This window comes from Pelobates fuscus, chromosome 9 (genome assembly GCF_036172605.1).
Source record: "Pelobates fuscus isolate aPelFus1 chromosome 9, aPelFus1.pri, whole genome shotgun sequence".
Lineage (NCBI taxonomy): Eukaryota > Metazoa > Chordata > Amphibia > Anura > Pelobatidae > Pelobates > Pelobates fuscus.
The window spans coordinates 148,107,353-148,121,213 of record NC_086325.1 but is presented as its reverse complement, the minus strand read 5'-3'; the positions used below and the strand labels follow the sequence as shown (position 1 = coordinate 148,121,213).

Below are 13,861 nucleotides of genomic sequence, written 5' to 3'. Positions count from 1 at the left end.
TTCACTATTTCACACGTCTATCCCTCTGAGTTGTAGAATGAAAAAAGCTCCCAGTTAAATCACTTGCAATTTCAAGATCCTATTACTTGGCTGTAGTTCAAATACTGTTGGTGAAGGTGGCACACAATTTCCTCTTTGGGTTAAACCAACATTACCTGGTGTAAATTTGCTAAATCTTAATATGATCACTTAGTGCGATAGCAATGTATATTTATACAATACTCTGTTACGTTGGTAGTATAAGCTCACTCATAAGTTAAAATAAATAAAATACTGTAGCTTAGAAAACCATAACTACCCAGAAATTGTGGTCCAATGTATGTTGTACCTGACATGTAGGCTTTTTCAATTGGTTTACTAGCAGACGGTCTTTATTGAAAAAACAAAATGGCTACTTTCTCTGGGACAATAGTTACATTTCTCTAACCTAAAGACTAGAATAATGCCTTTTTGTTTCATACGTACAATGTTGTTTCATTTTTGAATAACATTTGTTTTCTTCCCTTTTTTGCCCTCACAGTTGATCGTGATGTTGGAATTGTCGAGATTCCTACCACTCTTCTTCTGCATCTCTTCCTCAGCTTCATTTCCCAACTTTTTCCAACCCAATGTCGCCTTCAACCATATGGCACGTGACCCTGGTTCTGGTTATGTCTATGTTGGGGCTGTAAATCGGATATACCAGCTGTCCTCTGATCTCGATCTCCTGGTTGAGGATTCCACTGGACCACAATTAGACAGCCCTGAATGCCTCCCATTCAAGGACCCTAAAGACTGCCTCCAGGCCTCATCCACTCCCAATTTTAACAAGCTGTTAATTGTAAATACTCACAGTGAGGAGCTTTTAACATGCGGACATGTTTTTCAAGGCATCTGCGATAAGAGGAATTTGCACAATATCTCTAACATCATCTATCGCACAGTAGATCCTGGAGACAACCAGTTTGTAGCGGCCAACGATCCCCATGTCTCCACTGTTGGGATAGTGGAACGGACAGAGGGCCGAGATGTTATGTTTGTGGGGAGGGGCCTAACAGCAAGGCTCTCCAGTGGCATTCCTCCTATTACAATCAGGCAGTTGAACAAGTCACCTATATTCTCCAATGATGGCCTTGGCAAACTGGTGGTGGGAGACTTTTCGGATTACAACAACACTTTTGTGGGTATTTTTTCCAATGAAGGACATGTCTACTTTTTGTTTTACCGTCGTGGATCCAAGTCACAAATGGAGTACAAAACATACCTTGGCAGTGTCTGCAGCCAAGATCTTCTTCTCTACTCTTATGTGGAAGTGCCTCTTGTATGCAATGGAGGTTATAACTTGGCACAGGCGGCCCACCTGGAGACCTTGAATAGAGAACTGTTTGTGGTCTTTGCAGCAACCCACGGTTCTGGTCCTGTTCCTAGCAATCGGAGAGCTCTTTGCTCTTATAAAATGGAGGATATAGAAAAAAGGCTAGAACGGGCAAGGAGCCTATGCTACACTAACTCAGGGAAAGGGGAAAATGACCAGGAAGAGTCTGGAATAGAGTATGGAGTAAATTCGAAATGTGGTACTCTACCTGAGGTATGTTCTGTTTGCACGTGTGTGTACTAAGCCAATAATGGTGTCCTGGATCAGTGCTTTCAACTGTTTATTTTTCCCCTTCTCAAACAGGACTCCTCTACGAATTTTCCTTGTGGTGGGGAACATACGCCCAGTCCCATCGCCAGTCGTATTTCAATTGATGCATCTCCACTTCTCACAGACAGCTCTAGTCTCACTGCTGTGACCGCAATGGTTGAAGATTCCAACACTATTGTGTTCTTAGGAAATGCTGGTGGAAACATTGACAAGGTGAATACTATTTAATTATATGGGTTTTAGTGGTCCTCCCTTGGGGGCAGTTTTCCTTGTACCAAGAGTACTCACCAAGTGTTGTAGCAGGAAATGTATGGAAAGGAGAAATGTTTCCCCTGGTTTGGCATTGTGCTTTGCACACGACATTGATGAAACGATTAGACATTTGTTTATGTATTACGGAAGGAACACTATAGTGTCAGGAAAGCAAACCTGTATTCCAGACACTATAGTGCTGGAAGGTAGCATCAGGTCCCTGGCACCCCTCTCTCTCTCGAGGTTAAAGGTAATTTTACTTGCCTTTTCTCTCATGCTGTGCCAGTCTCGCCACGGCTGGTCCCGCCTGACTCTGTCTCCTTGGCTGAGATCATCAATTTTCTGATGCAGAGCGTGGAGATGCTGAATGCCAGTACTGCACAGTGTGCACCACTGACACAGAAAGCACTTCTAGTGGCCGTCTGAGTGACTGCCACTGGAGGTGTAACTACCCAGCAATGTTGACTGTCTTTTTTTGTTTTTCTGAAAAGGAATTGTTTAAAATAAAAAGCCTGCAGGGACAGGCTATAGACACCAGAACCACTACATTAAGCTGTAGTTGTTGGTTGTAGTGACTATAGTGTCTTTTTCAGAATAACCAGAACACTCTAATTGCTGTGTTAACATTTGTAGGTTTGGTTTATGTAGGTAGCATTATAATGAAGAAAGAACATACCACCACCAATTAGGGTTGACTATTGGACATAGAAGTAGTGCCAATCTGCTATGGTTGGTATAGCCAATGGCTTCGGATAAACCTTTGTGTGCCTTCTCTGCTTTAATCCGCTCCCCTATTTTGAAATAAAGAGGAGCTCTCAGAATGGGGCTCTCGTCTCCAGAATTGGTTACCCTCACAAGGCTGAAAAATAGAATAGTTGGGGCCTTTCATGGCCTTATATGGCTTAATGTTGCATAATTTCAGCATTTCTCTATTCCATTACATATATAAAATTTGACCTTTCACAGAAAATGTGATTGAGATGGACCAACCCAAGCACTGCCAATGCAGAATTTAGTATCCAGGCATTTATTAACTAGCAATTTGTTACTAATTGTATCAAGCATTTTAGCCCTGCTTTCCAATAGTGCGATCCGGGGATCCGTTTGTACACTGATCTCAAGAAGGTTCTGTATTTGTCTGGAAATCTCCTGATAGTCACACATTACTTTATTTTGCTTTGAAGAATGCTAGACTATTTTGACTCCGTGTCTGGGGAAATTGTCCTCAAAGATGTCCCTCTACTCCGCCAGTTACTGGTAAAGGGAATGTTTACCTTACCTTCCTCCTTTATATTTGGATAATTTCTTTGAAGAAAAATAAAAATCAGCAGGTTTGAACCAGGTTTTGTAGAATGTTAAACTGTATCAAAGTGGCTTATGACACAACATTGTAAAGGTATATTTTTCTTTTACATTTAAACTATTACATGAGAAAGTGAGCAAAATGATGCCCGCACTACCATGTTTTTTAATTTTTTTTTTTAATTTTTTTTTTACTTTTTAAAAGGTATTTGATTATTTAAAAAAAGGGTTGCATAACAAGTGCATCCACATAGGATAAAATATTGCTGTTCAAGGAATACATAAAACTACATAATTAAATCATTTTACTAATTTATGTTATTTTTTTATAAATACAAGGGGGGACTATATGAGATTATAGTAACTCTCATCTTGTCAGATGGGTGTGTGGAGTATTAATATAGAAACACAAGATTTGAGAAAAATAGTTAGCAAATGGTAAATTGTTCTGCATATCTCGGTATCTTCTTGAAAGTGCCAGAATAATTTGTTTTAATTTTATTTTTTTTAGTCATTCTTTATTTTTGGTGTGTGTTGATAACAAACACAGAAATGGAGTGACCGTTATACATAAGACAAGACAAATATAATTACAGGCTTATAGCCATAGCATTAAATGTCACAATAATCCGCACATATTTTAAAATAAGAAGATATAGAACCATGCTAGTCAAACATGTCTAGGTGGGAAAACAAAGAAAATTCCCAAAATATACAATCTTACACTAAGTTCCTGACATGAGAACAAAGGATTATAGACCTAAGCTAAAATACTGGGTCAGAGAATAGAAGTACCAATGGGGCCTTGCAACATGGCTATAATGATTAAGCATATGCTCTAAATATAAAGATACTGAAAATTGACAACTGGTCAAAATGAGACATTTTAGCTGGTTGGTGGCCACTGAGATTTTGGCTTTTGGCATCTGAAACGGTAGGCCTTTATGCAGTGATAGTCTCCATTCACCCAATTCCAAGCATCAGGAGGCAGTTGGGGGGAGTAGAGTGCAACTCCGGATTCCTGTAGCAGTGCACCACCAGCCCCAGGCTCTTGCACAGTCCATGGCGCGTTGCCCACGGTTCTGATTGTGGTCTGCGACCTGAACGTATACCCGGGGTCTCCCATCCTCCCGCGGGTGTGAGCTGTGCCTCTGGAGTAGTCTCTGGGTTGACCGAGGCCTAGGTAGGTGTCGGCTGTCTGTCTTCCAGGGATGTGGCGACCGCTGTTTCCTCCCTCTTCACCTCCTTTCATTCGGGATCAGGGTTGTTTCATGAAGAGTAGGCACTGGGTCGGGGGTTCCCTTAAGAGTCGATTGTAAGGAGCGTTTCTTCTACAGATCTCTCACTGCCCTGAGGTTGATTTAAGCCCAGAATCTCTCCCACAGCTGTGCAAAGGCCTGTTCCGTGGAGGGCCCTGGGCGTTGCGGCGGCCATCTTTGAATTGTGACTTTGCGCGTTTCTGCAGCTTATCACCGCTGTCTGCATCATTCTTGTGGCTGCGGCTGGTAGGCACACCAGTGAGGACCGGGATAACCCCCCACCGGTCCAGAAGGAGAGGGAAACAGGGCCCAAAACAAGCTGTATGATCGTAAGGTGAAGGAGCAGTCGGCCCTCTCACCTAGCCCGATGCAGGTAAGTTGGCATGTTTGCTGTTAAAAATAGGGCAAAAGACTGTAATATGCTTAGTTTAGAGTTTATATGGAGGAGCCTCAGCAGCACACGTCTGCCTCAGTTGACTGTCAGGCCCCGCCCCCTTAAATTTTTGTATATATCATTTTTTAAACCTGCATTAACAAACAATCTACTTATTTGAAAAGAGAGAAATAAGTTCATGGTAAGACTAAATACGTAAATAAAAATAAGCGTGGAATGAGCTGTGTTTTCAAAAAAAAAGCTCTTACTCCTTGAATTAAGTAATGGTGTTTGAAATGTCTTGTTTTACGCAGTATTTTGGGCTGTTTAACAATGAGGCGGCTTCTACTCTGCCAGCTGCTGCTAAATATTTGGCAGTTATTAAAGCCTGAATCTATAAATTACTATGTTAAGTTTCTCTTGGTTAGACTCACAGCCATTCCAGCAGGGTAATAGTACCTATGCCACAATCCTCTAATGTCTTTACTACCGCAGTCGTCTACTTACCGATGTTACACATTTCCAGGTCACCACATTAAGTTCTAAATAGAATGCTGCCCCCCCAGTCTCCTCTTTGTACCTCCAAACCTGGCTCGCAATCATTATCCACAGTCATCTGCCACACAACCGTGTCATCCATGTCGGAATATAGGACAGATTGAGCAGGGATAAGGTAGTGGACATGCCTGGGGAAGTATTTCCCCGGTGGGAGTGGCTTGCCACTCTCCATCTTGCCAAAAGCCACCTAAGCCACAAGCTTATGGCAGGACAACTTGCGGTCTCATTCTACATCCAAGCCCTGCTGGCTTGCCGGGAACAGCTCACCCGAAGTAGCAGGAATTCTCTTCCCTACTGGAACTGGGGACAATCCATTGCAGATGACATCACTGTGTTGGTGATGACGTTTACTACTTAATACAGCTCTGCAACACAATGATGGAACTTGCATATTCTCTTATATATCTTTTTTTTTTTTAATTCTTTATTTTTCAGTGTTTAGGTTTAACATTCGGACCGGCACTGTCACATCGGCAGATGCCAGCCATTTGTCTTGCATAACATAACTTAACATTTTGCGGACAATTTAGGCAATGCATATCATACATTAACAGTTTGAAGACATTGAGTTGTCGGTGATATGTTCCGTTATGTGTTGTGTATCATGAACACTATATTTTTTTTTATGATCATGTCCGTTCTCGACAGTGTCATTCCCATATGTCTGCCCCTGTGTCGGGGGTAGAGTGTTTCGTGATGGTCGTCGGGTATGTGGTGTTGGGTCTGTGGTTCTTTGACGTGTATAGGTCGTAGGTCAGTGAGGGTTAAACCCTACGGTCAGTTCGGTTCCAGCCTTCGCCCGTCTGTGTGAGCGTGTATAGTTGGGGTTGGTGTTAATGTTAGCCTTTTACGTGGGCCATGTTTGGCAGGTGCGCTTTACCGGGCGTTAGGCCGCGGTGTAGTATGTACTAACGTGGGGAGGTGCGAGGCCCCTAACCAGGTGGGGCTGCGGGGGGAGGGGACTCTTATCCTGATGTGTTATATGGGTCCAGGTAATGCCTTATTGGGGGTGGCTGTTTGGTTGTCTGGCATTAGGGTTTGAGTGCGCGTGCTACTGTCGTCATCCTCCTTTAGGAGGTTAGGGTCTGTGTCCTAACGTAGGAAGGGGGTGATGGTGTCATCATGCATATAGGTGCAGCAGGAAAATAACATTGGCATTAAGATATATGATAACATGTGTGGTGAAAATAAACGTAAAAATAAGAAAAATTTAAATAAAAAGATTGCATCGAACCAGTTCAGGATTCTTTTGTCAAGATTTTCGATTGTGTCCATATGTCATGGGCTTCTGTATCCCGCCCGTGAGGCCTTATGTCTGTGTTCCGCGTGGTCTTCTACGGGTCTGGTGGTGATGGCGCTCTGGAGCGCGGGGTAAAGGGAGTCACTGTGGTCGGGTCCCATGTACCTGTAGGCAGACCCAGTGTTGTTGTTGCGGTGGGTAGTCCCAGCTTGTGGAGGAACGAGGTGGCTTCTTGCATGGTTTGCAGGACGTGTGTGGTACCATCCCGCGTGACTTGGACGGAGTTATTCGTGCCCCACTTGTATGGCAGGCCTGCCGAGCGTAGTTGGGTGGTGACGGGGCTGTAGGATTTCCTCCACAAAAGGGTGGCCTTTGACAGATCCTGGAAAAATAACAATGTGGAGCCCTCGAAGGTAAGTGGCGTTTTTCCTTTTACAGCTTGCATAACCTGTATTTTTTCCTGAACTGTGTGGCACCTCAGGACGACATCACGGTTCAGGTTCTGTTGCGTGTGAGTTGTCAATGGGAGGCGGTATATACTGTCTGGAGTTAGTTTGCGGGCCGCCGCTGGGGGTAAGAGGGTTGCGAGGAGGCGTCTGGCGTAGTGGGGTAGTTCCTCCGCGGTCACTGAGGCCGGGATCCCCCTAAGTTTTATGTTTAACCGGCGGTGCCGGTCTTCCATGGCCGCAAGCCTTGTCATCAAGATTCTTTGGTTCTGTTGTAGTTGTAGGACCGTATCCTGGATCACGTTGATTTTGGTGTGTGCCTCAGTTACTCCATCTTCGACCACCCCCACTTTCTCCCTGACCTCTTTGAGTTCGGATTTGAACTTGGCTGAGTCGGCCTCCAGCAGTTTATGGATGTTTGCTAGAAGGAGTTTCAGATCTCCCTTTGTTGTCGGAGCGGAATCGTCTGAGGCTTCCCCGGTTGGGGGTGTTGTTATGGTGGTGGATGCTGCCTCTGCCTCTGCCTCAGGCCTGTACGGCTCAGCATCGGCCCCATTCTGGGGCTCCTCCGATGAGATTGGGGATTTGTTTTGAGGCGGCCGCTGGAGCATGGTCCCGATATCTCTGGTATCGGGCCCCGCAGCCGGTTTTTGCGACCTACGGCCCATAGCTGGATCGTGTGTCGGCGCCTCAGCTCCTGGGTGTCCCGCAAAATTTCTCCACAGGAGTGCCTCGAGGTCTGTTGGTGTCAGCGGGCGGTAGGCCTCAACTCGGCGGCGCCGCTTTTGTTGTTTTTGCGGCTGGAAAAAAGGCATCTGCCGGTTCGGCCCCACTAGCTGGTTCAGGTTCTGTGGGTTTTAGGGTCGGATCGGTAGAATTTTGGTCGTTATTGGGTGGATTGCGGGTTTCTCCGGGAGAGCTCAGAAATATGGCGTCTGATCAGGTTTGAGTCCAATCTCTTATATATCTTTTAACTATACATCATGCCTCTAGTTTAAGCTGTCTAAAGTCCTGTTGCCAGTTTATTTTTTTTTCTCTGATCTGGACAGTGGTGACTGCAATGTCCCACCAGATAATTGTTTGTCATTAAGACAAAACTATTTCCAGTTGTAAAAGAGTGAACTACTGATGTTGTTTTCCTTTGGGAAAGGGTTGATGTGCAAATTTATATTAAGAATTGAAACATACATATAGTGCTCTAATTTTTTCTCCCTTTCTTCCACTACTGCACAAACAGACTGATAGAGAAATATGGCTGTCTTAAAGGGACACTATAGTTACCATAACAACTTTAGTTGAATTAAGTAGTTTGTGTATAGAGCATGCTTCTGAAGTTTCATCCCTAGCCACATTTCACCTGGGTGTGATTGACACTACCTTCATAAAACAAAAATGGTTTTGTTTTCAATCCGATATTACTTACTTTTAAACATTTTAATATTATGCTCTGTAAATTGACTTTAATTGCATACAGGAGGCTCCTGTAGGGTCTAGCAGGCTATTAACAGGGCAGGAGATAAGGAATATGCAATAGAGCAGAGTTTACAGTAAAGGAATTGTAAACATCAGATGACTTTTACAGGAAGTGTTTATGGAAGGCTGTGCAAGTCACATGCAGGGAGGTGTGACTAAGGCTACATAAACAAAGTGATTTAACTCCTAAATGGTAGAGAATTGAGAAGTTAGGCTGCATGAACATGATCTATACACAAAAAACGCTTAATTAAGCTAAAGCTGTTTTTTTGACTATAGTGTTCCTTTAATGAGAATCTCTTGTGCAGTTAGGGGTGTGTATAGATTGTGAGATCTGTCTAAGAGTACGCAGACATGCTCAGTATGTCCCTAGTAGTGATTTTTGGAATGCTCCTTTACATATCCACTAAGGTGTCTGAATTGGATGCCATGTGTCAAAAGTATTAGTTTCATTCAAAGTTACTATTTTGACAGTAGCCTAGAGGTAGAAAACTGAGCTTGCTATGCAGAGGTTACAATTTTTTTTTCTCTTGCTTATGTGCACATTAAAATCAGGGGGTTATGATTTCAATAATTTGCATTTTGGTTATTTATTTCTGTTGTGTTTTTTTTGTTTTGTTTTACGCAAAAGCAAGTTCAGTCTAAAAAACAAAACAAAAAACGAACTGACAAAAAAAAAATCAAAACAAACACAAAAAAGAACACAATAGAAAAGTGAAAGTGCACACATTGGTTATATTTTACCTTTTAAAAGATTGGCTCTGAATTATACGTGCATTTTTTTTGCTCTGAATTATACGTGCATTTCACAGAGCCAATCTTTTAAAAGATTGTTGGCTACAGGGATAGTTGGCTATAGATGAGGTCCCACTGGGATATACTTCTGCTCCAGTGGGACCTCATCTATAACCAACTATCCATCGTATTTTAAAAGGTAAAATTCAACCAAGAGCGCCTCCAACCATGGCACACCAAGTCGACCCACTACTGTTCAACTGAATGCTGCTGGAGGAAGTACTGCACCTTGTCAGACTTCCTCCATTATAAATTTATATTGTGTTCAAACTGCACAGCCCTGACCCTTGCTAAACAATCCTACTTTTCCTCTCTTGTTCGTTCATGCTCACACACAATCTCAGGAGTCTCTTTAATACCTTCAACTTTCTTCTTCGCCCACCTCAAGCCACCACCCCCAAACTAACCCTCTTGCTGATAGCCTCATGCTACTTTACCGACAAGATTGCACAGCTAAGGAAATAATTCTCCCCCTTTGCTCCTTTCTCTCGCAACCACATCTGGAGAGTACATACCCTACCCTCCAGGCTTTCTCCCCAGCTACAGAACAAGTGGGGGCTGCACTTCTCCTCACCATGTGTCTGCTTAATCCAGTACTTTTCCGACCTTATCAGATCTCTCTCTCCTCGTCTTGTACCATCCTTAACACACATCCTAAACTGCTCTTTCATCTGGTGTTGTCCCTGCTCCCCTTAAGGGCATGCTATTGTTGTACCTATCCTACAACTATCGTCCCTTATCCCTGCTTCCTTTTATCTCAAAGCTTCTAAATAGACTTGTCTTTACTCGTTTGAAATAACTTCCTAAATTCCAATTTTCTCCTCGATCCTTTTCAGTTTGGCTTTCACCCCCTCCACTCTACTGAGACTGCTCTAATTAAAGTTACAAATTACCTAATCACAGCTAAATCCAAAGGCTACTACTCCATACTAATTGTTCTTGACCTCTTTGCCGCCTTAGACACTGTTGATCATGTCCTCCTTCTTTAATCCCTCAGTCTCTGTGACACTGTCCTCTCGTGGTTCTCCTCCTATCTCTCCCAATGTCCATCCAGTGTTTCCTTTTGCAATGACACCTCCTCCTCTCTCCCTGTCTCGGTTGGAGTCCCCCAAGGATCTGTTCTTGGTCCCCTTGTGTTCTCTCTTTATACTGCCTCTCTGGGCAAACTCCGTAATTTCTTTGGATTCCACTACCATCTGTATGCAGACGACATCCAGGTATATCTCTCCTCCCCTGATCTGTCTCCCACGGTCCTATGTGTCACTGCTTGCCTTTCTTTCTGAAACTCAATCTCTCTAAAACTTTTTATTTTTGCCCCTCATAATGTCCCTCGTTATTTTTGCTCCTCCTCATTCGCTCTCCCTGCAAGTTGATGGTGCTTGCATCAGTCCATCCTTGCAAGCTTGTTGTCTTGGTGTTATTTTCCATCCTGGCCCCACCTTTGCGCCTCATATCCAGTATGTTGCTAAAACCTGTTGATTCCACCTTAAAAACATTGCCCGCATCCGCCCCTTTCTCATGCAAGATGCTGCCAAGGAGCTTGTTCATGCTCTGGTAATCTCTCGCATGGATTACTGTAATTCTCTCCTAGTTGGACTCCCTAGAAGTCAAACTGCTCTGTTACAATGAGTAATGAATGCTGCTGCCACGCTGATCTTTCTCACCCGTCACTCCTCCCATATTTTGCCCCTCTGTCGATCCTTACACTGGCTTCCTGTATCCTAAAGGTGTCAGTTAATTATACTAACCCTTACCTATAAAGCTCTAACCAACTCTAGCCACTCTTTCATTTCTTCCGTGATTCATAGATATGCCCCTTCTCGGTCTCTCCGCCCTTCCAGTGACCTTCCTCTGTCTGCTGCCCGCACCCTTACTGCTAACTCGCGCTTGCAGGACTTCTCGCGTCCGACTCCCTTCCTTTGAACAGCCTGCCTACGCCCATCCGACTCTCCCCTATTCTTCAATTGTTAAAAAAAGTCCCTCGAAACACATCTGTTCAGAAATGCTTATGGACTCCCAGAGTCTAAACCTATCTACATCTGTCCCTTGCTCTCCTAAAGAGCCACACTCCACTCTTACTTCCAGTTATGCTACTTTTCCACCTTGTTTGGTGGCTGTCACCCTTGCTGCCCTGTTGTGTATTTGTACCCCACCTTCTCTGGACTGTAAGCTTGTTTGAGCAGGGCCTCCTCTACTTATTGTTCCTATGTCGATGTGTAATTGTCTCATTTATTGTAAATTTCCTCCCCCCCTTTCATAATATTGTAAAGCGTTTCTGAATTTGTTGGCGCTATATAAATCCCTATAATAATAATAATGTGTGCTCTTTCACTTTTGTATTTGGTTTTATCTATTTTTTGAGTGTACTTGATGACAATACATTCGGTAGTTGTTGTTTTACAGCACTGGGTGATTAATAGCGCCACTAATTCCTTATCTATTCTTTTCTGTATTAAAAAAAACACTGTACCCTTTTTTCTTCATATAAATCATCACCTGGAACATCATCTGCCCACTGCTTTCCCTTGCCAATTCGTTTCATGCCTTAGTGGCAATTCATCTGATACTTACCTATGAGGCACAAAATGTTCCGTTTTTTTTAAAATTATTATTATTATTATTATTATTATTGCTACTTTTACTTGCTGATTCTGGCTTCTTTCTTCTTGGAAGTTGACATTGCTTTTGTATGTAGTTTGTACAGGAACAGAACTTACGTCTGACACTCTGTATTAGAAGTGTTGTTCTTTACATACATTGTTCGATGATTCCACTGTGATAGCATGTGATCTCCGGTGACTTTTCATATGATTTTAGTTTAAATTCTCCCCTGCCCCCTCCCCCCCCACCCCCCACAAGTTCAATGTAGTTATCATCACATTGATATTCCAATTGGATAAATGAATATACATTACAAATAATTAGTGAATGCTCTTGCTGAAAGTTGGACAAACCACATTCATTTTACTTATTGAGTTCCTGTGGAATGAACACACAGTGAGTAGGTTTACAGATGTGTCGGTCCATGTAAAATAACATATTTCTTGCATGTGACATTCAGACAATATTTGATAAAAAAAAATCTATATATTTTTCACTCTAGCAGCCGATGTTTCATATTGTGTAGAGATCATTAAAAGGTTCTGCGCCATTGGACCAGGGATAAGCAACCTTTCCACACTCCAGATGTTATAAACTAAATCTCCCATGATGCTGTTACAGCCATAATGCTGGTAAAGCATCATGGGAGATGTAGTCCACAGCCTCTCTGGTTTCAAAGATTGCCTACCCCTCCGCTAGGCTATAGGGGAACACACAATATAACAAAGCTCTGTATCCATACCAGCACTGTGTGTGTCTGCTGATAATGTGTTTTCTAAGAGCAACACTGTGTGCCTTCTATAAATGTGTCCCTCATCTCTGTGTATGCTGAAAATGCGCTCCCCAATCCCAGTACTGTGTATGTAATGGTAAGGTTTCCTCTATGAGCCATCTTTGCTCATGTCTGTCAAAGTATGCAGCCAGACTATCTTATGTTCCATTATCATCTTCTCCTGTATCTTCAAGTCTTCTTTTTTTTTTAATTGATTTTTTTTTTATGTTGTTATTATTCCATATTTTAGCATCATGTCCATCCTGTGGATGGAGTTATACACAATTAAAGGGGTACTATATCATATATATATATTTTTTTAGGCATATCAGCTTTTTAATTTTGTTGAATCATAAATACTGACGGCGGATGAAAACCAGAAGATTTATATGGTCTTCCCCTTCCAAAACTGTAAAGTAGACCTTGACTTGAGCACTGTTCTTGGAAGTTTATCTTCGCTAACCACACTATTTCTTCCAGAGAGAGTTAAACAATCTTTTCTGTGTAAAATTAAAAACAAAAACTAATGGCTTGTACTTTATTGATACAAACCTATCTCCATCATGCAGGTATTTGTATCGCCTAGTCAAGGGCTGGTTTATAACACCATGGAAGTTGTCCCAGGATCTGCTGTCAGCCCTGACCTCCTTCTAGATGAGAGTGGAAGACTGCTGTATGTCATGACGGAGTCACAGGTGAGATGGCACCTCCCGGCCTTTATAAATGACATATTGCTTCCCGAACTCGTCTTCAGTAGTCACTGGATCCATTTTATTTGGGAATTATTTTTACTTTTGAGTTAAAACTATGTGTACATTTCCCTCTGTGTTTCATCCTCTACTCACCACATCACTGGTTTTCCAAAATTTCCTGAACCACATCTTAACCAATGAGACAAATTCCCGATGTGCACTTTTTTGTTTATTTATTTTTATTATTATTTTTTACCTAAAGCAGAAGCTTAAAAAAGGTCACATGTACTTTAAGCTTTACTGGAGTGTTATGCATACCTCTAGCCAAATTGATCTATTCGTTTTAATTGATATGTGTCAACATTAAATCTGATGCTTATTAGTAACGTATTGAAGGGCTGCAATCGCCCCTTTTACAGACCTACGGTCAACATACTCATTGCACACTTTGAAATGGATTGAGGGTCACCAGTA

General features: G+C 42.5%; 1 protein-coding gene across 1 annotated transcript in view; it reads left to right on the top strand.

Moving 5' to 3' along the window:
• The window catches only part of PLXNB3 (plexin B3), a 93,424-nt gene that overhangs the window by 37,790 nt on the left and 41,773 nt on the right, over positions 1-13,861 (top strand). Inside the window, exons 2-4 of the mRNA XM_063432713.1 lie at positions 521-1,567; positions 1,658-1,837; positions 13,265-13,390. Of these exons, the coding sequence (XP_063288783.1) occupies positions 521-1,567; positions 1,658-1,837; positions 13,265-13,390 (1,353 nt within the window). The remainder of the gene's footprint in view (positions 1-520; positions 1,568-1,657; positions 1,838-13,264; positions 13,391-13,861) is intronic.